The sequence below is a fragment of the Procambarus clarkii genome, chromosome 92 (assembly GCF_040958095.1).
Source record: "Procambarus clarkii isolate CNS0578487 chromosome 92, FALCON_Pclarkii_2.0, whole genome shotgun sequence".
Classification (NCBI taxonomy): Eukaryota; Metazoa; Arthropoda; class Malacostraca; order Decapoda; family Cambaridae; genus Procambarus; species Procambarus clarkii.
In genome coordinates this window covers 1,848,557-1,873,428 of record NC_091241.1, presented here as the reverse complement: position 1 = coordinate 1,873,428, position 24,872 = coordinate 1,848,557, and the positions used below count along the sequence as shown (strand labels likewise).

At 44.6% G+C, this 24,872-nt stretch overlaps 1 protein-coding gene and 1 long non-coding RNA gene across 3 annotated transcripts; one reads left to right on the top strand and one right to left on the bottom strand.

Annotated features, from left to right (window-relative positions):
- Positions 1–1,593: 1,593 nt before the first annotated feature.
- LOC123774991 (probable chitinase 10) lies at positions 1,594–23,265 on the bottom strand. The gene is made up of 20 exons (XM_069319253.1): positions 23,208–23,265; positions 22,232–22,389; positions 21,848–21,991; positions 21,565–21,696; positions 21,048–21,299; positions 20,316–20,504; positions 20,040–20,174; positions 19,702–19,872; positions 19,009–19,134; positions 17,990–18,122; positions 10,514–10,573; positions 8,222–8,379; positions 6,555–6,698; positions 5,615–5,746; positions 5,097–5,348; positions 4,564–4,752; positions 4,288–4,422; positions 3,950–4,120; positions 2,871–2,996; positions 1,594–2,179 (listed from the first exon to the last, which is right to left on the bottom strand). The coding sequence occupies exons 1-20, from the start codon at positions 23,248–23,250 to the stop codon at positions 2,045–2,047; spliced, it is 2,985 nt and encodes a 994-aa protein (XP_069175354.1). The 5' UTR covers positions 23,251–23,265; the 3' UTR covers positions 1,594–2,044.
- On the top strand, positions 17,495–17,865 carry LOC138359687 (uncharacterized). 2 transcript variants are annotated; one of them, XR_011225988.1, is made up of 2 exons: positions 17,495–17,620; positions 17,662–17,865. It is a non-coding gene; the product is annotated as an uncharacterized lncRNA (long non-coding RNA). The 2 variants fall into 2 exon arrangements; XR_011225989.1 differs by having other exon boundaries at positions 17,501–17,620; positions 17,682–17,865.
- Positions 23,266–24,872: the final 1,607 nt, after the last annotated feature.

The window sequence follows — 24,872 nt, the reverse complement described above, 5'->3', positions numbered from 1 at the left end:
AACTATTTTTGCATCATTTCTTCCCGTTTTCTACTACGCTCATTTTCTTCATAAACTAAAGTAAAAAAGCGAGGCGTCGGCGGCGCTAATGGTAGGCATAAAAGCCTTTCCCTAATGGGTCTGTAACGACGCGAAGCCAGACACAGCCCAGAATTTATCATTAACTTAATGTACCGAGTGTGGGCTTCTTCAGCCTACTGTATGGTGTATTTTTATGCCTACTGTATTGTTCTGAAATGTTTTTGAGGGTATTTTTCAATGAATTGTTGTATTTTGTTCGCCAACTGTATTGTTGGTTTGTGTAATGTATTGTTGTAGTTGGTGTATTTACTGTTTTTATTGTTGGTTTATGTCATGCTACGTGGGGTGGCCGGCTGGTCACGGGTCTCTCTCCCTCCCTTCCTCTCTCTCCCTCCCTTCCTCTCTCTCCCTCACTTCCTCTCTCTCTTCTCATCTCTCAACCAATATCACCCCTCTCCTCTGCCTGCTCCTTCCCTCTCTGTCTCTCTCCTTCTTTCTCAACCCTCTCCCTCATCTCCCCATCTCATCCCTTTTCCACATCTATCTCTCGTACCCTCTTTTCTTCCGTCTCTTCCAACATTCCTTTCTCATGACCCTTCTCCCCCTCTTCCCTTCTCCTTCCCACTCTCCCCTCCCCCCTTTCTCTCGCCTTCGGACAGGTGTTATAACAGGTGTCTTGTGGCGTTACAGGTGCGTGAACCAGGTGGAGTCTTGAAAAGCCTAGTCGGCACCTCCCTCTCACCAACACGTTAGTGTGTACTTTCCTGCCCCCCTCCCTTGTTCCATCCCTTCCAAAGGGAGAGGAGAGGCGGGAGGGAGTCCCGTCTCTCCTTCCCTTCCTCTCTCCCTCTTCTCTCCAACAATCCGCCTCCCTCACCCGGTTATTGTACTTGACTCACCAGAAGCAACAATCCCCCACATTGTTTGGCTCCCATTTTATGCGCAGAAAAAAGAAACTCGCAGTTCAATTGTCAATATTTATCATAGACAATAGACTCTGTAGCGGAGAGAGGCCGCTGGCCCCCCCAACCCCCCCCCTCTCTCTCTCTCTCTCTCTCTCTCTCTCTCTCTCTCTCTCTCTCTCTCTCTCTCTCTCTGTAGTATGGGTTCGAGTCACTTCTGGGGTGTGAGTTTTCAGTTATATATATATATATATATATATATATATATATATATATTATATATATATATATATATATATATATATATATATATATATATATATGACAAGATTTATCTTCGCATTTGGTAATATTAAACAGAGCTGTCAAATCCTGACAGTGATAATTATAGGAGTTATATAATTATATAGAATTATAGGAGTTGCAAAACACATTTCCCATCAGTTTCAATCGTGAAAAAACATTATTTGACGTCAGACGTACTGACCTCCAGTAACCCTGGTTAAGGAGGCCTGGTCGGGGACCGGGCCGCGGGAACGCTAAGCTCCGAAATCATTGCAAGGTAAAGTTACCTCTCACACCTCAGTGCGACGCAACTCTCCAGCTTCAATATCACTTTGTAAAATAATATATATTTGCCTCGAAATTAAAGGTTAAAAAAAAGCGTTAAGTTTTGAGTCTGATGCATTTCCAGTCACTCAATACCAAAACAATCACAAACCCCAACTTGAGGAAGTTGGAAAGTCTCAGATAGGTGCCATAAAGTTCGGGATATAGGAGCGGTACAGTAAATAGAACAGTCGGGACTTTGTCTCAAGTTGAAGGAAAGATCATTGTATCGACTGAATAAAACGACACATTATGGAATGTCCATTCTCTTCATGACAGGCAGGCTCCAGTCATAACTTGAAGCGGTTTAGGGGCAGTCGTGGAAAATCAGGTACCGTCATGGAGGTTCAAGGACAGTCGAGCAGGTTCGGGGATAGTCCTGGAGGCTAAAGGGATAGTCGTAGAGGTTCATGGACAGTTGCGGAGGCTTATTTGAGTAGTCCTTGAGGTCCAGACGCAGTCGTGGAGGTTCAGGAACAGTTCTGGAGCTTCAGGGGACAGACGTGGAGGCTTTAGGGACAATCGTTGAGGCAGGCGCCGCTGATGGCACAGACGGAGTTGGCCCAGTCGCAGATCTTGGCGTTGGGGTTAAAGAGCGTCCCCTCCGGGCACACCTCCTCCGTGGCGTCGTATCCGTTCTCCGTGTTCTGCAGAGAACACGTTTTGGTTTTAGGGATAACAATAACAAAAGTGAGAATATGTATTCCGTTGCAAATCACTCAAACGGTAATTTTCCCAGATGCTAATCTTCTCTGGTTGATAGGACTAATTTCTTCTGGGTGAAATTCTTTTCACCCAGAATCCTGTCTCCAGGTTCCTAGGCCAAATTTTTCTCTAGACGCTAATACGAAATTTCTCCGGATGCTAATTCAGATTACGAAAACAATATTTTTAAGAACTGACGAAAGGTAGGTTATTTGAATGACATTACTCACTTTTGGTCTCATGAGCAAAACCGATTGGGCTTCCAGCATACTGACTGATTGGGCTTCCAGCATACTGACTGATTGGACTTCTAGCCTGCTAACTGATTGGGCATCCAATGTACTAACTGACTTGACTTCCAGCATACCAAATGACCTGGGTTCTAGTATGTCAGTTGGTAGTAATCGTTAACCAGTGTTCACAAAGATCACGGCAAGTAACCAGCTACATTACCAATGGGTCACCGGAGCCATTGGTAATGATGATACCGGAGCTTCGTTGTCTCCCGTTATGTAAACACCATTTACCAGATTTGAAGTTTTCTTAGAATTTTTATATTGCTGTGGGTAGAGCAGTAAGTACTATTTCTAGAACGATTCAGGGGGTACTAATGCAAAAGAGAGTGGGACTCACCGGGGCACAGAGGTAATAGTGGTGGCAGTTTTCGGGGTCAGTGTTGAGGCCGGGCTGCTCACACACACCGTCAGGAGGAGGAGGTCCCCGTGTGGTGGTGGAGGTGGTGGTCGGAGCATCAGGATCCTGCGGAGGAAAAGTATATTAGAATATATAATTATAATACATTGTGTCAGGGGCCTAAGCAGCTATTGTGCATCTATATATATAGATATCATCATCATCATTTACTAATAGGAAACAGAGGCATGAAATCAAAGAAAATGCTGCCAAAATGTTTCTGTTCTGAACTATAGAATCCGGAAGGTGTTGCTAAGAATCGTCGTTCACATTTGACCACAGAGCCCTTACATCAGGTCAGGAATATGGTGGAGCTGTGGTTATAACCCTTGAGGAGGATGGTGGTAGAGATTCATCACTTGAGACCAATAATTATATGGAGTGGAGATATAGAGTTGTACTAATTGATTTTGATATAAATGTGAATGGAAAAGTTACAAATTATATTTTCTGCTTACTGTATGTTAGGACGGGTGGAGAGAGCGTGCGTACCTGCTCAAGGTGCACTTCAGGACACTCTCCCTCCCCCCCCCCCCACCTAACATCCCCGGGTATCCCAGAGAGTCGGTGGGGTCGTGTTCCAGTCAGCTAGTAGGGCAAGGTTCATGATGGAACCTGTCCTTTCATATAATACAGCGTATTTTGATGAAAAAATCCCCATTGGACAAAATACGGCATACTATGAATCATGAATGCTCACAAATTACCACTCTTTCTGTGTAATCGGTTAGGTTAGATAAACTTTTGTCCTTTATAAACTTTTGTCCATTGTGGCAACTCAAGAAGACGGGCTGCATGATGATGCATGGAGAGAGAAAGCTCTTAACCCTTTCACTGCTCAAACCGCCATATGTGATTTTTCCCATTTGATTTCTTAACTATTTTGACCCACCTCGACCAAAGACTTTTGAATAGCAGCTCCATTAAGAGGTTAGCCTGGTAGCAAAAGTCAGACGTCACCTGCTGTACATATCAATGGAAACCAAATAAAAAATTATTATTCAAGAGGCAGAACTTACAGCAGTAGTGGTGGGTGGGGTGGGAGGAGTGGGAATGACTTCGCCCGTGAAGGTCTCCCGGAGAGTCTTGATGAGGTCGAAGGAGCGGTCGTTGCAGATGGCACGGAAGTCGTCTGTCTCCAGGCTCCAGACCATCATACCAGCCAGGTTCATGCTCTTAGCATAGCTGGCCTGCACAAGTAAGAAGCACAATAAGATATCTGAAGCCTGCCACTTTAGATATCCTTAGATCCTGGTACACTGATAGGGACAAGAGAAAAACTGTATTCAAAACTATTCAGTAAGCGAAAGAAGTTTGAATTAAAATTGTATTTCCTGATTCCAATTCTGTTCTGTACCTTGACTACGCAAGAGTCGTGGTCATCGTAGGAGCACCAGATCCTCTCGTGGTTGTAGCTGTAGGTGTAAGGCTCGTTCATGCCCGGCGCGATCTCTATCACCCAGTCACCCTCGTTCTTCTGGAACTCGCAGATCTGTAACAGATAAACTTGAGAGTTAAGTATGATGGTCTTTCTGGCATCTGGTATTGTTGAAAAGATTATAGGTCTCTCACTATCACCAAGCCTGCAACAATTGCATTATTGAACATCACAAGAGGTCGAGCTGTTCCTTACCTCGTTGTAGCCTAAGAACCCGGGGCTCCTGGTGTAGGGTCCTGCAGGTCCTGGCTGGCTGGCTGGGGCATAGTAACCGTTCTCATCTGTGCTGTAGTCCAGCTTCCAGCAGCGGCCATAGAGGGGTACGCCCAGGGCGATCTTGGTGCTCGGCATTCCTCCGTCAATCCAGTACCTCACAGCGAAGTCCTGCGCAAACACACACCATAAAGTGCCTTAGAGCGATGAAACTATTCATATTGGCATCACGATGAATATAACAGCATATATTTTTTAAGTTATGGGTCCCCATCATCACCGACTTAAGATTTGAACTTTGCTTTCTCGAATCACAAGAACCTAGGAAAATATCGCCGAAGTATATAATTGAAAACTAAATGGTTACAAAGCTTCCAAGTAACTGTTTCTTGAAAACAATGACACAATTCATTGCGAATACTAGTAATATATGTGTTTATAAGTCGCCTTTATAAGGCGATTAATTTTTTAGGTCCACATCTCCAGAAGTACTGACGTCTAGGCAGTTGACTGACCTGGTTGAGGTAGACGTTGTCGCCGGTGTCGTCAGGATACTGGTAGAGGCCAGACTGGTGGTGGGTGTAGGTGTCCCAGGCGCCGTGCAGGTCGTACGCCATCAGGTTGATGAGGTCAAGATTCTCTGCCATGGCGGGGATGTCGTAGGCGGGGTCAATGGTCAGCTTACCGGCGGACACGGCGGCCGTCAGGATCATACCGTTGGCGTGCAGCCCGTTGTACAAGTCTGACAGGAGGCTGATGAAGTTGACCTGTGGACATCACACACACACAACGTCTCAATACTGTTGCTTCCTCCTGAGGAGACCTGCCTTGTCTGTCAGTTCCTGTGATCCATTAAGAGTCTAACAGAGTTTACCAGAGGATCCTCTCGGGTCAGTTGGACCATTCAGTCTCTTTTTAACACCTAGAATAATCTAGATAAGGATAAGTCTGTTAGATTCCGTTAAATCTATATAACAAAATACCCCCATAATTCATTGTATTTAATGTTACAGTAGATATGTAACTGGTATACCTTGTCCTCTGGCTTCCCTCCACGCTGGGTCGGGTACTCCCAGTCCATGTCCAGACCGTCGAAGTTGTGGGTCTTCAACATCTCAATGGAGGAGTCGACGAAGGTCTGCCTTGATGCAGCGCTTGCCGCCATCTAGGTACAGAGATATAATTGTTAAAACTTATCCCACAATAGTTTTCATCGGTCTGCTTCTCAATACAAAAGTTTGGCTCCTGGTTTTCTCCTTTTATCCTTCCTCGTTATTTAGGAAGACCTTGACCACCGGAATCAACGCCGGGTAGCCGCATGGTCAGGTAATCTATGTAAACCAAGGAAATCAGATATGAAATCTGCCACTCAAAGTCCCTAGAGTTTAACATCAATATTATGAGAAAATCCACGAGGGCTATCTTGAGGTTATCTTGAGATGATTTTGGGGCTTTTTAGTCTCCCTGCGGCCCGGTTCTCGACCAGGCCTCCATCCCCCAGGAAGCAGCCCGTGACAGCTGACTAACACCCTGGTAGCTATTTTACTGCTAGGTAACAGGGGCATAGAGTGAAAGAAACTCTGCCCATTGTTTCTCGCCGGCGCCTGGGATCGAACCCAGAACCACAGGATCACAAGTCCAGCGTGCTGTCCGCTCGGTTGACCGGCTTCCGTAGGGTAGAGACATGGATGAAAGATATGTGGGATGGGGTTGGGAGGGGATGAAGATGATATGAAGATGTTTACAGTGCCGAACACAGAGTGTATTGAAGATAGTTACTGTGAGGAAGTATGTGTGGGTAGTGCCCTGGGTCGACCCAGGCACCACCAGGCACAGTGTTGAATAAGTAAATAAGTGATCTTAAACATTAAAGAAAAAAGATAATATAACCAAACATCCATAAAGTTGTTAATTGTGATTAACAACTGAACAAAAAACACAAGAGTTGTGGATGTTGAGAGGACGAGACTCACATTGGAATACTTGGTGGATCCCTCGTTCCAGCCTCCGACGGCCAGGATGGTTATAAGGTCGGCGTTCTCGTTCTTAAGTGCGTTGAACCGGTCGTAGGCACACTTGCCGTAGTTCTCACACAGCTCGTTGTACGGGTCCAGCACCTGGAAGATCACATAATGTTCACTACCCATCTACAGGACCCCCTAAGCTCCCATACCAACACAGAGTTAATATTATGACTCTTCCATAGATAAATACGATAGAAAATACATTAAAATACGACAATACGTATAAGAATACCGATGCACAGCTAAACTAGCTATGGCGTTGAGACTAATTTTTCAACAGAAGGGTTCAAAATATTGAACACCCTGACTGAAGAAACTTAGGTTCGAATGACACGAATAAAGTGAAAAACTCTAAATAAAGCTGCCTAATCTCCGTATTATTGACCTCTATAAATGAATAAGTGATCTTAAACTATTACCTGACCCATCCTGAGTAATTATTACTCATTACCTGTAATAAATAATAACATGCTAGTGATTCCCATCATTTCACATCTAGTTAATAGAAACTCCAGTTTGTAACGAATGAAAAATGCAATTCGTAGCTGTCAGTATGTTACAGACTCTGGCTTGTAACACCTTAAAGCAATTTAGAATGACAAACTTACTACTTAATATAGAGCCCTTAAAGTAATGTGCCCAATAGCTTTCGCCCTCTAATTTAAACTTACTTTTTGCTAAAAGCAATGAAAAATAATTCTGACATAAACTATCGCAAATAAATTTGTTCACTTATCTGTAAGTTTAGTAAACTTATTTTTTTTAGTCACAACTTGAAAACCTATTAATCCTTTGAGTGATTAATCAATTAATCACTCATCAATTGATGAATGAAGCTTTACTTTACTCATTTATTGATCGCGACTTACGCCACCAAAATGACGTTGTGCACTACATTTCATATATAAATATGTTTTTAATTACAAAATCCATTAATTTTATAAATTTAGTTAATTTAGAAAAAATATAAATTTAGTTTTTTTTTTATATTTTTTAGCTAAAAATAACTATTTTTTTTTTTATAGCGAGGTCTGCATTTTGGCCAACTGGTGATCGTTCCCTGGGATACAACCCACAACAGCTCCCTAACTCCCGGGTTCCTATTGACTGCTAGGCAAATAGAAGCATCAAGTGAAAGGAAACACTGCCTAACCGCCTCTGCCCTGCCGAGGGAATCGAACCCCTAAACCTTTCCACGTTGTAATCTGCATTTTGAGGGAATAAGAATCATTACAAATTAATTTACTTCTGAGTATTTTTGCAGATTTTCTCATTAATGAGTAACAGAAGTGTTTTATCAGGGCAAACTTGGCATATTTATTGAGTTAGTCCTCTCAGTCTGCTAATATTCCCGTTTTCTTCACTGGAATAAGTTCCCGATTTCTGTGTTTACCATTTTGAATCATGAGGTTATCTTGAGATGATTTCGGGGCTTTAGTGTCCCCGCGGCCCGGTCCTCGACCAGGCCTCCACCCCCAGGAAGCAGCCCGTGACAGCTGACTAACACCCAGGTACCTATTTTACTGCTTGGTAACAGGGGGCATAAGGCGATAGAAAGACTGAGAATGGATATATCCGCGGAAGGAATGCTAAACCAAGTCCAAAAACCTGCTCACCCTGATCTTGTTGTCGGAGCCAAGTCCAGCGAAGCCGAAGATGAGGTGGGTGCAGATGGCCGGGTCGATGTCCTCTACGTCAAACTTGCCGTTGTCCGGCCTGTACACCGCCCAGGAGCCGTAGTAACACACCATCACTCCGTCGCTCGCGGCCGATGCTGTCGGAAACATAATCTTGTTAACAGATAACACAAGGCAGCTTTAGTGGGGATGAGATGAAGTAGTATGAGTTGTGGATGAGTTGTGGATGAGTGGTGTCTTCTGACCAAGCGATGATTACGTGTTGGATTGCTTATATTGTTTAGTGGCAATTTGATTATGTTATTTCGTGGCAAATTAGTTATGCAGCTTTGTGTTAAACTGTTCAATTTGAATAGCAAATCTCGAGTCTGATTTCGAAAGTCATAGTTGAGGGAGTGGTATACCCCAGTTCACGGTGTATGTACACAGGGAGGTATACCCAGTTCACGGTGTATGTACTCAGGGAGGTATACCCTAGTTCACGGTGTATGTACACAGGGAGGTATACCCTAGTTCATGGTGTATGTACACAGGGAGGTATACCCTAGTTCATGGTGTATGTACACAGGGAGGTATTCCCCAGTTCACGGTGTATGTACACAGGGAGGTATACCCTAGTTCACGGTGTATGTACACAGGGAGGTATACCCCAGTTCACGGTGTATGTACACAGGGAGGTATACCCCAGTTCATGGTGTATGTACACAGGGAGGTATACCCCAGTTCATGGTGTATGTACACAGGGAGGTATACCCCAGTTCATGGTGTATGTACACAGGGAGGTATACCCCAGTTCACGGTGTATGTACACCAAGAGTTTATTTTGGTCTTGGTCCATGTGTAGTATACCGTAGAGCCTATACCATATCCCTCCCAGTGTCAGGGAGGGAAAGGGAAGGATCAGGGGGTAAAAGCTCCAAGCCATTACGACTATATAGCACTTGGAAGAGGTCAGGATAAAGATTTGGAGTGCTACGGAGGGAGAGCAAGTGTACCCAACCACTTAGACGGTCGGGGATTGAACGCCGACCTGCATGAAGCGAGACCGTCGCTCTACCGTCCTGCCCAAGTGGGTGAGGCTTCTTTTAGTGTGAACAGAGAGGGATTAAGTGGTAATCCTGTGGAGTAAGGGTCTTCAGGAAACTTTAGATATTATCTCCTCAGAGGTGATTGTATATAAAGTAAGGGACGACATGATGACTGAGCAGGTCCTGGTTACAGGACTTCCACTGCTGTACTGGACCCAGTTGACTGTAGCAGTTCACACCATGTGTTAACCGTTAAAAATGAAGTGGTTTCACCCAACCAGGAGCGTACCAACCTAATCAACCCACCTAACCTACTAAAACCAATCCTCACTAGTCTCAAGAAACGTCATTTTCCCAGCATTTCAAAAATCCACTAAACCTTCGCAATTCTTACGTTTTACTCTCGAAAACGTAATAGACACGTTACATTATGCGTCAGGAGAGGTTATTCTGTGTCCTCTATAACCAGGATACACTAACAGATTTATTGCTATAATACAGTGCACTCTGGCTAGCACGTGCACTCTGACACACACTAATTAATTTAATAATTTCAACAGGTGGATTTAATGTCCCTGTGGCTATAATTAATTATAAAAATAAGTAAAAAATTATGGTCAATATATATTACAACATTTAAGAGTCCTCAGTGACTTACAGATCCACACAGTTCAATAGACCTCGAGTGAATGTTTCACCATTACCCAGAGTGAATGTCGCATCATTGAACGTTTCATTAAAGTTTCTTCAATAATCACTGTGAAGATTCCATCAATATCCAAATTGAATGTTTCATCATTAACCATAGTGAAGAGCCAGAGTGAATTTTTCACCATTAGCCAGAGAGAATAGCCAGATTGACTTTCACTATTAGCTAGAGTGAATATTTCGCCATTAACCAGAGTGAATGTTTCCCTAGTTAGCCAGGCTGAAGGTCTCCTTATTAACCAGAGTAAATGTCTCATCAATGACCAGAGTGAAGGCCTCACCGCCATCAAGATCTCACCAGAGTGAAGGACTCACCGCCATCAAGGTCTCACCAGAGTGAAGGCCTCACCGCCATCAAGGTCTCACCAGAGTGAAGGCCTCACCGCCATCAAGGTCTCACCAGAGTGAAGGCCTCACCGCCATCAAGGTCTCACCAGAGTGAAGGCCTCACCGCCATCAAGGTCTCACCAGAGTGAAGGCCTCACCGCCATCAAGATCTCACCAGAGTGAAGGAGACTAGAGTGGTATATCTCACCTGAGAGTGCCAGCAGGGCCGTCGCCGCCGACAGGAGTAAGAGCCTCATAGTGACAGGTGTTTGTCAGATGTTTCCTGGAAGGTGTTGCAGCGCTGACTGCGTCTCCGGGAGCCGCTGTGAGGCCACATATATATACACCTGGAGGAGCGAGGGCGCCCGCGTCAGTAAGGGGCGGGCTGGGCCGGTCCCACGCCCCGGGTTGAAGACTCGACAGCTGCAACAGATACTGGTATCAGGCCCGGCCGGCCTCTCCTTGCCCCTTACACACACAAAAAATGACAAAAAACAATCGTGGACCATATTTTTTGGCTGTTGTTTAGACTAATTAGTTATAATTTCACTTTATTTTTTGTTGCAGGATTCGATTGTGTAAAAAAATGATGAAAAAAACGGTTGGTCTATTTTTTTCACTGTTATAAAGACTAATTATTTACGATTTGGCTGCTTATTTTTTTTACGTTTTTGATGGATTTCATATAGATTTTACTTTGCATTTTTTTTAATTGAATGTGATATTGAGTATATTTTTCATTATTCAGGATTTGAATACAAAGAAAATATCTTCGAGAAAAAATAATGAAGCCATGGAATGGGATCGAACCTGTGTCTCTGGCCTCCGAAGTCCATAGTTCAGTGGCCTGGTGAAGTCCATATTCGCAAGTTCGAACCCAACAAACGGTCTCAATTTTTTCTCAAAGGTATATTACAGGGCATTGATCTAATATATAACAGTTTCCTACTCTGTGGGACAGTGGTTCACTGTTAGGTGAACAGAGGAATTAGGCGAAAAGATTTTAACCTCACTTTGACCAATTATTTGTCCCAATGGGGAATTAAATCCTGAATCCTTGATTGTAAGTTGAGAACGAAGCCAACTGTACTATGCTTCAGCTCCTGGGTCCCTACTTTCAAACCTCATTTGACTGGATCGTGAATCTTTTTGGATTTTTTATTTATTTTTAGTTTTTTGAATCTGTATATGGAGTCTTCCTCTTCACTCTCCAGGTCACTCCTAACATTTCTGTGACCTGTTCCAGCACTTTGTGGTTCGAACCCCTTGTGCACAGAGGAACAATTGGGCACTGTTACTTTACTGTTTCCCCAGGTAGAAGTTTAGGAACTGATTGTAAAACAATGGGCGGATCATGTTCTAGGCCTGGGGAACCATGGTGCTGAATAACCGAACCGGTTCCAGTACCTGGACCGAGAGCTAAGTCTCAACAAAAATAAAGAAAAGTTAACGCTAGGCTTCGTAAAATTAGGTTTAGTAAGGTTAGGCTAAGTTGGGTTAGGTTAATCTAGATTAGGTTAGGTTACATTAGGATACTTTAATTTAGGTTAGGCTAAGTTAGGGTAGGTAACACTAAGTTAGGCTAGATGTGATTAGGATAGGTTAGGCTATATTGTGTTAGATTAAGTTATGTAGGACTAGGCTTATAGTGACACTAACTAACCCTTTCAACACTAACATCATAATTTGTATAACTATTTAAAATTATAATAAATATATTTAAAAACTTTTTTATAATTAAAAACTTTTTTATATTTAAAAACTTTTTTACAATTAAAAACTTTTTATAATTAAAAACTTTTTTATAAGTAAAAATATTTTTATAATTAAAAACTCTTTTTTATAATAAAAACTCTTGTTTATAATTACAAACTTTTTTATAATTAAAAACTTATTTTTAATTAAAGACTTTTTATATAATTATAAGCTACAATACCTATAACTACTTGACTAGTTTTAAGTATTGCAGCCCCTTGCAACACTATTTAGAGTCTGCAACACCAATTACAGAACAAGTGTTGCTAGAAGAACTTTTGCTTTATCCGGTACGCAAGGACGAGCCTGTGATAAGCAACGGCAGTGTTGTGTTGGCAACATCTTCACCTGTGCCTTTTCCCACACGCTGATTGGCTCTTCCAGGTGTATATATGCATAGTGAGTATATACACCAGATACATATCCATGGCATATATATATACACATCAAATACATATACATGATATATACGCAAGTTATATACAGCGAATATATATATATATATATATATATATATATATATATATATATATATATATATATATATATATATATATATATATATATATATATATTGGTAGCAGTCTTTCTTGTAAACATATGTTGTTAAATATGACCGAACAAGTAAGATTAATAATTCTAACACGATTTTTTTCAATATTTCTTATGTTTTTCTTCACTGTCGGTGGTAATGAAAATATCAATTCTCCAAAATTCATTTTTTATTAATGGTCTGACGCCTAGAAGCGTTTCGAAAGGGCTTCTTACCTTCTCAAAGATTTTTTTACACTTAACACTACACTTATGAACTACAATTTTATGATTCACTTGATGAACTGTGTATGAAACATTTGACATAACCCTCGCTTTTTATTGGTTTGGGTGAGGTGGGTACATGGGAATGGAAGTAACTGCAAAGTGCCAATTGGCCCCATACGGGTCATTGAAGTGGGTAGAATATGGTTGTGCATTAATTGGCTGTTGATTGCTGGTGTTGACTTTTTGATGTGTAGTGCCTCACTGATGTCGAGTCTCCTGCTATCGCTGTATCTATCGATGATTTCTGTGTTGCTTGTTAAGATTTCTCTGGTGATGGTCTGGTTGTGAGAAGGGATTATATGTTCCTTAATGGAGTCCTGTTGTTTATGCATTGTTAGTCGCCTGGAAAGAGACGTTGTTGTCTTGCCTATATACTAAGTTCTTTGGGGCTTACAGTCCCCAAGCGGGCATTAAAAGGCATAGACGACGTTGGTTTCCTTCAAGGCGTTCTGCTTTGTGTCTGGAGAGTTTTCATGAGTAGATTGGCCGGTTTTTTGGTTTTATAATAAATTATCAATTGTATTTTCTGATTTTTTGTCTGTAGGGATAACGTTCCTATCAACAATATCTTTCAGGACCCTTTCCTCCATCTTATGAGCTGTCGAGAAGAAGTTCCTGTAAAATAGTTTAATAGGGGGTACATGTGTTGTGTTAGTCGACTCTTCAGAGGTTGCATGGCGTTTCATCTTTCTTTTTATGATGTCTTCAACGAAACCATTAGAGAAGCCGTTGTTGACCAGGACCTGCCTTACCCTACAGAGTTCTTCGTCGACTTCTTTCTATCCTGAGCTGTGGCTGAGAGCACGGTCGACGTAAGCGTTGACAACACTCCTCTTGTACCTGTCTGGGCAGTCACTGATGGCATTGAGGCACATTCCTATGTTTGTTTCCTTAGTGTAGACTGTAGTGTGGAAGCCTCCACTCTTTTCCGTGACTGTTACATCCAGAAAGAGCAGCTTCCCATTATTCTCCATCTCGTACGTGAAACAACACAGAATTCTGTTCAAATGCCTCCTTCAGCTCCTGCAGATGTCTGACATCAGGTACCTGTGTAAAAATGTCGTCAACATACCTGCAGTATATGACGGGTTTCAAGTTCATGTCAACTAAGACCCTCTGCTCGATGGTACCCATGTAGAAGTTCGCAAACAGGACACCTTGGGGAGAACCCATGGCGACCCCATCTACTTGCTTATACATGTGCCCATCCGGGCTCAAGAACGGTGCCTCAATAGTGCAAGCACAGCCACAAGTAGCACAGTGCTGTAGCGCATGTTACTTCCTCATAACCGGAACGGATAAGCTGCTCCTGTTACCTATACAGGTGCTCCTGTTACCTATACATGTGCTCCTGTTACCTATACAGGTGCTCCTGTTACCCCACAGTACCCAACAGTTCCTCACAGTACCCCACAGTACCCCACAGTTCCCCACAGTACCCCACAGTACCCAACAGTACCCAATAGTACCCCACAGTACCCTACAGTACCCCACAGTACCCCACAGTACCCCACAGTACCCAACAGTTCCCCACAGTACCCCACAGTACCCCACAGTACCCAACAGTACCCCACAGTACCCTACAGTACCCCACAGTACCCCACAGTACCCCACAGTACCCAACAGTTCCCCACAGTACCCCACAGAACCCCACAGTACCCAACAGTACCCCACAGTACCCTACAGTACCCCACAGTACCCCACAGTACCCCACAGTACCCAACAGTTCCCCACAGTTCCCCACAGTACCCCACAGTACCCCACAGTACCCCACAGTACCCAACAGTTCCCCACAGTACCCCACAGTACCCCACAGTACCCAACAGTTCCCCACAGTACCCCACAGTACCCAACAGTTCCCCACAGTTCCTCACAGTACCCAACAGTTCCCCACAGTACCCCACAGTACCCCACAGTACCCCACAGTACCCAACAGTACCCTACAGTACCCCACAGTACCCCACAGTACCCCACAGTACCCAACAGTTCCCCACAGTACCCCACAGTACCCCACAGTACCCAACAGTTCCCCACAGTACCCCACAGTACCCAACAGTTCCCCACAGTTCCTCACAGTACCCAACAGTTCCCCACAGTACCCCACAGTACCCCACAGTACCCCACAGCACCCAACAGTACCCTACAGTACCCCACAGTACCCCACAGTACCCCACAGTACCCAACAGTACCCCACAGTACCCCACAGTACCCCACAGTACCCCACAGTACCCAACAGTACCCTACAGTACCCCACAGTACCCCACAGTACCCCACAGTACCCAACAGTACCCCACAGTACCCAACAGTACCCCACAGTACCCCACAGTACCCAACAGTTCCTCACAGTACCCCACAGTACCCAACAGTACCCCACAGTACCCCACAGTACCCAACAGTACCCCACAGTACCCCACAGTACCCCACAGTACCCAACAGTACCCCACAGTACCCCACAGTACCCCTCAGTACCCAACAGTTCCCCACAGTACCCCACAGTACCCTACAGTACCCCACAGTACCCCACAGTACCCCACAGTACCCAACAGTACCCCACAGTACCCCACAGTACCCAACAGTACCCCACAGTACCCCACAGTACCCCACAGTTCCCCACAGTACCCCACAGTACCCCACAGTACCCAACAGTTCCTCACAGTACCCCACAGTACCCAACAGTACCCCACAGTACCCCACAGTACCCAACAGTACCCTACAGTACCCCACAGTACCCAACAGTACCCCACAGTACCCAACAGTACCCTACAGTACCCCACAGTACCCAACAGTACCCCACAGTACCCCACAGCACCCAACAGTTCCTCACAGTACCCCACAGCACCCAACAGTTCCTCACAGTACCCCACAGTACCCCACAGTACCCCACAGCACCCAACAGTTCCTCACAGTACCCCACAGTACCCAACAGTTCCTCACAGTACCCCACAGTACCCAACAGTACCCTACAGTACCCCACAGTACCCAACAGTTCCTCACAGTACCCCACAGTACCCAACAGTACCCCACAGTACCCAACAGTACCCCACAGTACCCCACAGTACCCAACAGTACCCCACAGTACCCAACAGTTCCCCACAGTACCCAACAGTACCCCACAGTACCCAACAGTTCCCCACAGTACCCAACAGTTCCCCACAGTACCCAACAGTTCCCCACAGTACCCAACAGTTCCCCACAGTACCCAACAATACCCCACAGTACCCCACAGTTCCCCACTGTACCCCACAGTACCCCACAATACCCCACAGTACCCAACAGTTCCCCACTGTACCCCACAGTACCCCACAGTACCCCACAGTTCCCCACTGTACCCCACAGTACCCCACAGTTCCCCACAGTACCCCACAGTTCCCCACAGTACCCCACAGTTCCCCACAGTACCCCACAGTTCCCCACAGTACCCCACAGTTCCCCACAGTTCCCCACAGTACCCCACAGTTCCCCACAGTACCCCACAGTACCCAACAGTTCCCCACAGTACCCCACAGTTCCCCACAGTACCCCACAGTTCCCCACAGTACCCCACAGTACCCCACAGTACCCAACAGTTCCCCACAGTACCCCACAGTTCCCCACAGTACCCCACAGTTCCCCACAGTACCCCACAGTACCCCACAGTACCCAACAGTACCCCACAGTACCCAACAGTTCCCCACAGTACCCCACAGTTCCCCACAGTTCCCCACAGTACCCCACAGTTCCCCACAGTACCCCACAGTACCCAACAGTTCCCCTCAGTACCCCACAGTACCCCACAGTACCTCACAGTTCCCCACAGTACCCCAAAGTTCCCCACAGTTCCCCACAGTACCCCACAGTACCCAACAGTTCCCCACAGTACCCCACAGTTCCCCACAGTACCCCATAGTACCCCACAGTACCCAACAGTTCCCCACAGTACCCCACAGTACCTCACAGTTCCCCACAGTACCCCACAGTTCCCCACAGTACCCAACAGTTCCCCACAGTACCCCACAGTACCCAACAGTTCCCCACAGTACCCCACAGTACCCCACAGTTCCCCACAGTACCCCACAGTACCCCACAGTACCCAACAGTTCCCCACAGTACCCAACAGTTCCCCACAGTTCCCCACAGTACCCCACAGTTCCCCACAGTACCCCACAGTACCGCACAGTACCCAACAGTTCCCCACAGTTCCCCACGGTACCCCACAGTTCCCCACAGTTCCCCACAGTACCTCACAGTTCCCCACAGTACCCCAAAGTTCCCCACAGTACCCCACAGTACCCCACAGTACCCCATAGTACCCCATAGTACCCCACAGTACCCAACAGTTCCCCACAGAGCCTCAATGGCTTCCCACACTTCGGCTGTTTCATCCTTAACCACTTGAGCGAGACAATTGACCACTTTCCTTAACCGTAACCTTAAGTGTTAGGGATCTAAACACTGTTGTATCAAAACACATTTTATTCTTCACAAATATGTACCACAATATTACAACAAACTGCACACGTATACAAGTATATATTCCCGGCACAGCATTATGAGGCTCACGGGAAGCAGTATAAGGGAGTGGGTTACAATTAGTAGGTCGGTCCAGGGGAGGGTCGTTGGAGCCCCGGGCTAGTCGTGGAGATTCAGGAATAGTCGTGGTGGTTTAGGGACAGTCGTGGAGGTTCAGGGACAGTCGTGGAGGCTTATTTGACAGCCCTTGAGGTTCAGAGACAGTCGTGGAGGTTCAGGGACAGTCGTGGAGGTTCAGGGACAGTCGTGGAGGCTTATTTGACAGCCCTTGAGGTTCAGAGACAGTCGTGGAGGTTCAGGGACAGTCGTGGAGGTTCAGAGACAGTCGTGGAGGTTCAGAGACAGTCGTGGAGGTTCAGGGACAGTCGTGGAGGTTCAGGGACAGTCGTGGAGGCTTATTTGACAGCCCTTGAGGTTCAGAGACAGTCGTGGAGGTTCAGAGACAGTCGTGGAGGTTCAGAGACAGTCGTGGAGGTTCAGAGACAGTCGTGGAGGTTCAGGGACAGTCGTGGAGGCTTATTTGATAGTCCTTGAGGTCCAGAGGCAGTCTTGAAGGTTCAGGAACAGTTCTGGAGCTTCAGGGGACAGACGTGGAGGTTTTAGGGACAATCGTTGAGGCAGGCGCCGCTGATGGCACAGACGGAGTTGGCCCAGTCGCAGATCTTGGCGTTGGGGTTGAAGAGCGTCCCCTCCGGGCACACCTCCTCCGTGGCGTCGTATCCGTTCTCCGTGTTCTGCAGAGAACACGTTTTGGTTTTAAGGATAGATAAGTATGATAAAAAGTTTTGTTCTTGTGGCTAAGAAAACGGTAACAAGCTTAGTTCTTGCACAAAGTATGGAATCATATTAAACAAAGATATCAGAACTAATTGATTTTTAAAACGTCAATTTGTAATTGAAGTGAATTTTAAAAAATCACTTCCACGCAAGATACGGCAACTTTAACAATCAATTACAGCCGTTCAGTACATTACAAAGTTCAGTTTGGTATATTAAACTAATTGTCTTCCGTTATTATAGCATTCTCTTCGCTTCATATAATAAATCTTGCAATATTGTCCAAAACAAATAACATTATCTCAATAACTCTTCCAAATGACAGTTGTATCAATATCCAGACGGATTTAAGTATATTCACATACTTAAATATATTATTAGGATTATCGCCGTCCATTAAAGCCAACTACTGAGCTTCCCATGTACCTATTTGGTACATGGGAACTGTTACCTAGCAATAAATAGGTACCTGGGAGTTAGTCAGCTGTCACGGGCTGCTTCCTGGGGGTGGAGGCCTGGTCGATGACCGGTCGCGGGGACACTAAAGCCCCGAAATCATCTCAAGATAACCTCAAGATTTACTGCTAGGTGAATAGTTGCATTAGGTGGAAAGGAAACGTGTTCGATTGTCTCCAACCACCCACACTGGAATTGAACTCTGGACTTTTTGGTTGTGACCCGACTACGCAGAATCACTGCGCTTCAGGGGGTACTAGTGCAAAAGAGAGTGGGACTCCAACCACCCACACTGGAATTGAACTCTGGACTGTTCGGTTGTGACCCGACTACGCAGAATCACTGCGCTTCAGGGGGTACTAGTGCAAAAGAGAGAGTGGGACTCACCGGGGCACAGAGGTAATAGTGGTGGCAGTTGTCGGGGTCAGTGTTGAGGCCGGGCTGCTCACACACACCGTCAGGAGGAGGAGGTCCCCGTGTGGTGGTGGACGGGGTGGTCGGAGCATCAGGATCCTGGGAAAAACAACAAGCAAATTAGCAAAGAACATTTTCTATAAAATGTTGGTAAAAACTTCATTAATTTTTTATGATTATTTTTTTGTTTGTTCGTTCGTATTATTGTAAATTATTAACAAAAAGATACATAGAGATGGAATCAGTAGGAAGGTCGTGAGGTCGAAAAGAATAAACACTAACAAGAATTCCTTTAATTTTCCGTAATGTAGGAAAAAATTATTATCAATAGTAACTGAAAAAATTTTGCTTTATAAGCCCTGAAACTGCTGAAATAGATAACACTATGCCGGAAAACTAATCAGTTAGACTGTCTGTCCATTAACCCTTGTTTTTACATAATTATAACTGCTTTGTTTATTTATAGAAGTCATGAGCAGAACTAAATTATTCTGACTGTCACAACCCCACTGTTTATAAACACAGCAAAATATGTCAAATTACCGAAAAACGCTTATAAGCGTTGGTAGCAGCCAAAGCGTTAGGGTTAAGTATTTATCAATAATGAAATATACAGAGAGAGAGAGAGAGAGGATGGTGGATAATGGTTGATGAGGCAGAACTTACAGCAGTAGTGGTGGGTGGGGTGGGAGGAGTGGGAATGACTTCGCCCGTGAAGGTCTCACGCAGAGTCTTGATGAGGTCGAAGGAGCGGTCGTTGCAGATGGCGCGGAAGTCGTCTGTCTCCAGGCTCCAGACCATCATACCAGCGAGGTTCATGCTCTTAGCATAGCTGGCCTGCACAAGTAAGAAGCACAATAAGATATCTGAAGCCTGCTATCTTAGATATCCTTAGATCCTGGTACACTGATGGGGACAAGAGAAAAACTGTATTCAAAACTATTCAGTAAGCGAAAGAAGTTTGAATTAAAATTGTATTTCCTGATTCCAATTCTGTTCTGTACCTTGACTACGCAAGAGTCGTGGTCATCGTAGGAGCACCAGATCCTCTCGTGGTTGTAGCTGTAGGTGTAAGGTTCGTTCATGCCCGGCGCGATCTCTATCACCCAGTCACCCTCGTTCTTCTGGAACTCGCAGATCTGTAACAGATAAACTTGAGAGTTAAGTGTGAGGGTCTTTATGGCATCTGGTATTGTTGAAAAGATTGTAGGTCTCTCACTATCACCAAGCCTGCAAGAATTGAATTATTGAACAACACGAGTGGTCGAGCTGTTTATTACCTCGTTATAGCCCAAGAACCCGGGGCTCCTAGTGAAGGGTCCTGCAGGTCCTGGCTGGCTGGCTGGGGCATAGTAACCGTTCTCCTCTGTGCTGTAGTCCAGCTTCCAGCAGCGGCCATAGAGAGGTACGCCCAGGGCGATCTTGGTGCTCGGCATTCCTCCGTCAATCCAGTACCTCACAGCGAAGTCCTGCACATTCAGTTCTTTGAACAGTTACAATGCAATTTACTGCCCAAAGTTAGCATACATTTTAACGATAAAATCCATGGAGCAGGAAGGCTCGATCGAAGCAGTATCCCTGGTCAATACAGATGCATGCCTTAACCCGTGCATCATGACATGCTAAAAGTTACACAACCTGGAGTCCACCCTAACCCACTACGAATATAGAGGCACCGGTAAAGTACCCAATCCTATTTTCGCATAGACTTGTCACATAATTGAAATTTCATTATGTATGTTATAACTTTCAATGTTGACATTGGATTTCTACTTTAGATTCTCGAAACACAAGAGCTTTTGGAAATAATAAGTTTTTGACACGTAAATAAATGACCATGAACTTCTCTATTGATCCTTTTACACATAAATACTATTATTTTCATATTCATATTTCGACCCTGTTCCAATATATGTAAGAAATATGTGTTTATGAGGCGCATGTGTGAGTAGGTGAATACCAAACATTGTGTCGCCGGTATAACATGGAAGTACTAGAGGCAGTTGACTGACCTGGTTGAGGTAGACATTGTCGCCGGTGTCGTCAGGATACTGGTAGAGGCCAGACTGGTGGTGGGTGTAGGTGTCCCAGGCGCCGTGCAGGTCGTACGCCATCAGGTTGATGAGGTCAAGATTCTGTGCCATGGCGGGGATGTCGTAGGCGGGGTCAATGGTCAGCTTACCGGCGGACACGGCGGCCGTCAGGATCATACCGTTGGCGTGCAGCTCGTTGTACAAGTCTGACAGGAGGCTGATGAAGTTGACCTGTGAACATCACACACACACAACGTCTCAATACTGTTGCTTCCTCCTGAGGAGACCTGCCTTGTCTGTCAGTTCCTGTGATCCATTAAGAGTCTAACATAGTTTACCAGACGATCCTCTCGGGTCAGTTGGACCATTCAGTCTCTTTTTAACACCTAGAATAATCTAGATAAGGATAAGTCTGTTAGATTCTGTTAAATGTATATAACAAAATACGCCATAATTCATTGTATTTAATGTTACAATAGATATATAACTGGTATACCTTATCCTCTGGCTTCCCTCCACGCTGGGTCGGGTACTCCCAGTCCATGTCCAGACCGTCGAAGTTGTGGGTCTTCAACATCTCAATGGAGGAGTCGACGAAGGTCTTTCTCTTGTTAGCATCTGCTGCCATCTGGGTTAAATATATTACATTACATATTTCCTACCAAGTAACACAGTTATCAATTAGGGACACTTCTCTATCGTTATCTGAATAATATTTATCATTGACCGTTGTACAAACATTTGTTTTCTGCAAATAATATGAAATCAAGTCTCATTACATTGGAGTACTTGGTGGATCCCTCGTTCCAGCCTCCGACGGCCAGGATGGTGATAAGGTCGGCGTTCTTGTTCTTAAGCGCGGTGAACCGGTCGTAGGCGCACTTGCCGTAGTTCTCACACAGCTCGTTGTACGGGTCCAGTACCTGGAACCGGAAACATTTCGACGCATGAGCAATGAATTGTTTAGACAAGGCTTCCATTACAAGTATTTGAGCAAGTCAATTGAGGCTTCACGCCTACCTTTGCCTCCTCGAGGTATCTCTGGGTTACACAAAGTCTTGCACAAACAACTCTCCAGAAAGAACCAAAATACAGACAACATATGCACAGATTTACCGCCCACTGGAGGGACAAATATCACAGCGTATCCAACGTCTCCTCACCTTGATTTGGTTGTTCGAGCCAAGTCCAGCGAAGCCGAAGATGAGGTGGGTGCAGATGGCCGGGTCGATGTTCTCCACGTCAAACTTGCCGTTGTCCGGCCTGTACACCGCCCAGGAGCCGTAGTAACACACCATCACTCCGTCGCTCGCAGCCGATGCTGTCGGAAACATAATCTTGGTAAAAGTGTGCGGACACAAGAACATTTGAATGCTATTGTGATGAAAAGAATATCCTAGGCTGGTTGAGTGCTTCTAGTGGCATCTTCTGTCAAAGTTACCACCAGCGGCCTTTGCTTCTGTTGCCTGCTAGTCGCGCATTTGGCAACGAAGACATTATAAACACGATGAACTTCTGGAATTAACTTGTATCAGTTAAGACATTGTTATCCTTTAATGATTTGAAGATAGCATTCTCTCTTGGACAGTACTCAGTATTATTACCTACTAAATCAGTGGGTGTTCTTGAAGTCTCTCACATACAGCCACTTCGGGGTCTCTGTTCTCTTCCCTGTTAAATGTTAATTCTTTGATGAAAACACAGAGAATAACTTTGATACATACATACATACATATTTACATACCTTTTATACATGTACACACAAAACCCCTCTTTAATACATACATAAAAACACATTGATACATATAGAGACAAACGTGTCGGGCAATATGACGCTCAAAGACACATTATGATATCTGACACAGGAAAGAAATTTTGTGTTGCATCTAAAAAAAGAGAACATTGAAATAACTGTTGGGCAAGGAGCAATGTTACTTGGTCACGTCTACAGTGACTAAATAAGTTTCATATTAAAATACAGAACACATAAGTAGTTATTGTTTAAACAGAGGTTGGGTAGCTCGTCTCACTCGGGTATCGCGAGTGAACATGTCACCATCAACAGAGTCCATCAGATCTCGAGTGAACATTTCACCATCAACAGCGTGCATGAGACCAGGAAGGAGCTGAAAGTCTTACCTGCGAGAACGACTGCCGCCAGGGAGGCAAGTAACAGCTTCATAGCGACGACTACAGGTTACTCAAGGTCTCAACGACCACTGTTGACTCTTCGGCATTCTTCCCGCCAATTTATACCCACTTTAAGACCGAGCCGCCGGCCTTCACTGCGCATGCGTTGCGACATGTCCCACTTACGAAATAGATACCATATCGTCAAAGGCAGGGAGAATAGACACAGCAAAGGTAAATCACGTTTCTAGTTACTTAATTCCTCTGTTCATCTAACAGTAAATAGGTACCCAGGAGTTAGGCAATTTCTGTTGTGTTGCATCCTGAACTCGATATAAGCTTATATATATATATATATATATATATATATATATATATATATATATATATATATATATATATATATATATATATATATATATATATATAGTCCCTCGCCTATATATAGGCGAGGGACTAGGCTGGACAATTAATATATTTTCAGCATTTGGTCAATGCTTGCAGCTCTCAGCCTTAGCTGTTGTGCTCACTTGATGGTGTAGAGTTTAATGACTGCAGGTTCTGTACACAGTACATTGTACACTGCAGGTTCTGTACACAGTACATTGTACACTACAGGTTCTCTAATGATCATTTTAGCTTCCTTAGATTTCAAGGATGTGCCCGCTATGAACCCCTGTTCTCACACTTGGCACCTATTCATTACCCTTTACTTTATCGGAATTAAAGTGCACCTCGATATTGACTCTTCCTAAGACTAGTGTAGTAGTAGGCTTCTATCAGTCTCATGAGACTATGGAGTTGTGCTCTGACTATCGGTCTGGAGTGGCCTTTCCAAGGCGCAAAGCCAGGGTAGGTCGATATGGAGCAGAAGCTGTTACCCATGCAGGAGATCCCCCCCTCTCCACGTTGCTGAAATTGTCCTTAGGAAAGGCAGACGCCAATACGCTTGGTTCTAGCACTGTCGCAGGAGCCTAAGACCAGGCAGCCTCGATACGTTAGGTGGGTTGCTTGGGTTGGTACGCGCTTCTCGGCAGGCAATACCACTTCAAAGTTGACGTGTGACTCTAATCCGGTGAAGAGAGTCCTCTACCTCCACTTCCAGAAGAAGCCTCTCCATTCATAAGACTATCAAATTAATGATATTCCCTCGTTAATTTTGAGTTGAATATTTTTTTATAATATCAGAAAATAATATTATCATAAATATCTTACATAGAGCATATTCAGTATATAAAACTATTAATATTTAATTATTATTATATAACACAAAACAAGGATGTTTCGTCAAGGACATAATTTATACAAATTTAAGGGAGCGAAGGAGGTAATCCTGTGTCTTGAATAACAAAAACAGAATAAGGACACATACATGTGTCATGTGGCACCAAATGATGCCAGAATGGATACACACACACACACACACACACACACACACACACACACACACACACACGTGTGTGATTATGAGAAGGATTAAGACAGAAGAGGACAGCTTGAGGCTTCAAGAAGACCTGGACAAGCTGCAGGACTGGTCGAACAAATGGTTGTTAGATTTTAATCCAAGCCAATGCAATGTAATGAATGAGGTGTATGGAACAGGAGACCAAATACAAGGTATCATCTGGGAGATGAAATCCTTCAAGAGTCAGAGAGAGAGAGAGAGAGAGAGAG

Bases quoted from the DNA above. Each gene is read 5' to 3' on its own strand.
- LOC123774991 (XM_069319253.1), bottom strand. From the start codon at position 23,250: ATGAAGCTGTTACTTGCCTCCCTGGCGGCAGTCGTTCTCGCAG. The intron at 19,135-19,701 runs GTAAGTTCTGCC...TGTTTTTCCCAG, and splicing joins CCCCACCCACCACTACTGCT to GATCCTGATGCTCCGACCAC. The intron at 2,997-3,949 runs GTAAGTTCTGCC...TTTCCTCCGCAG, and splicing joins CCCCACCCACCACTACTGCT to GATCCTGATGCTCCGACCAC.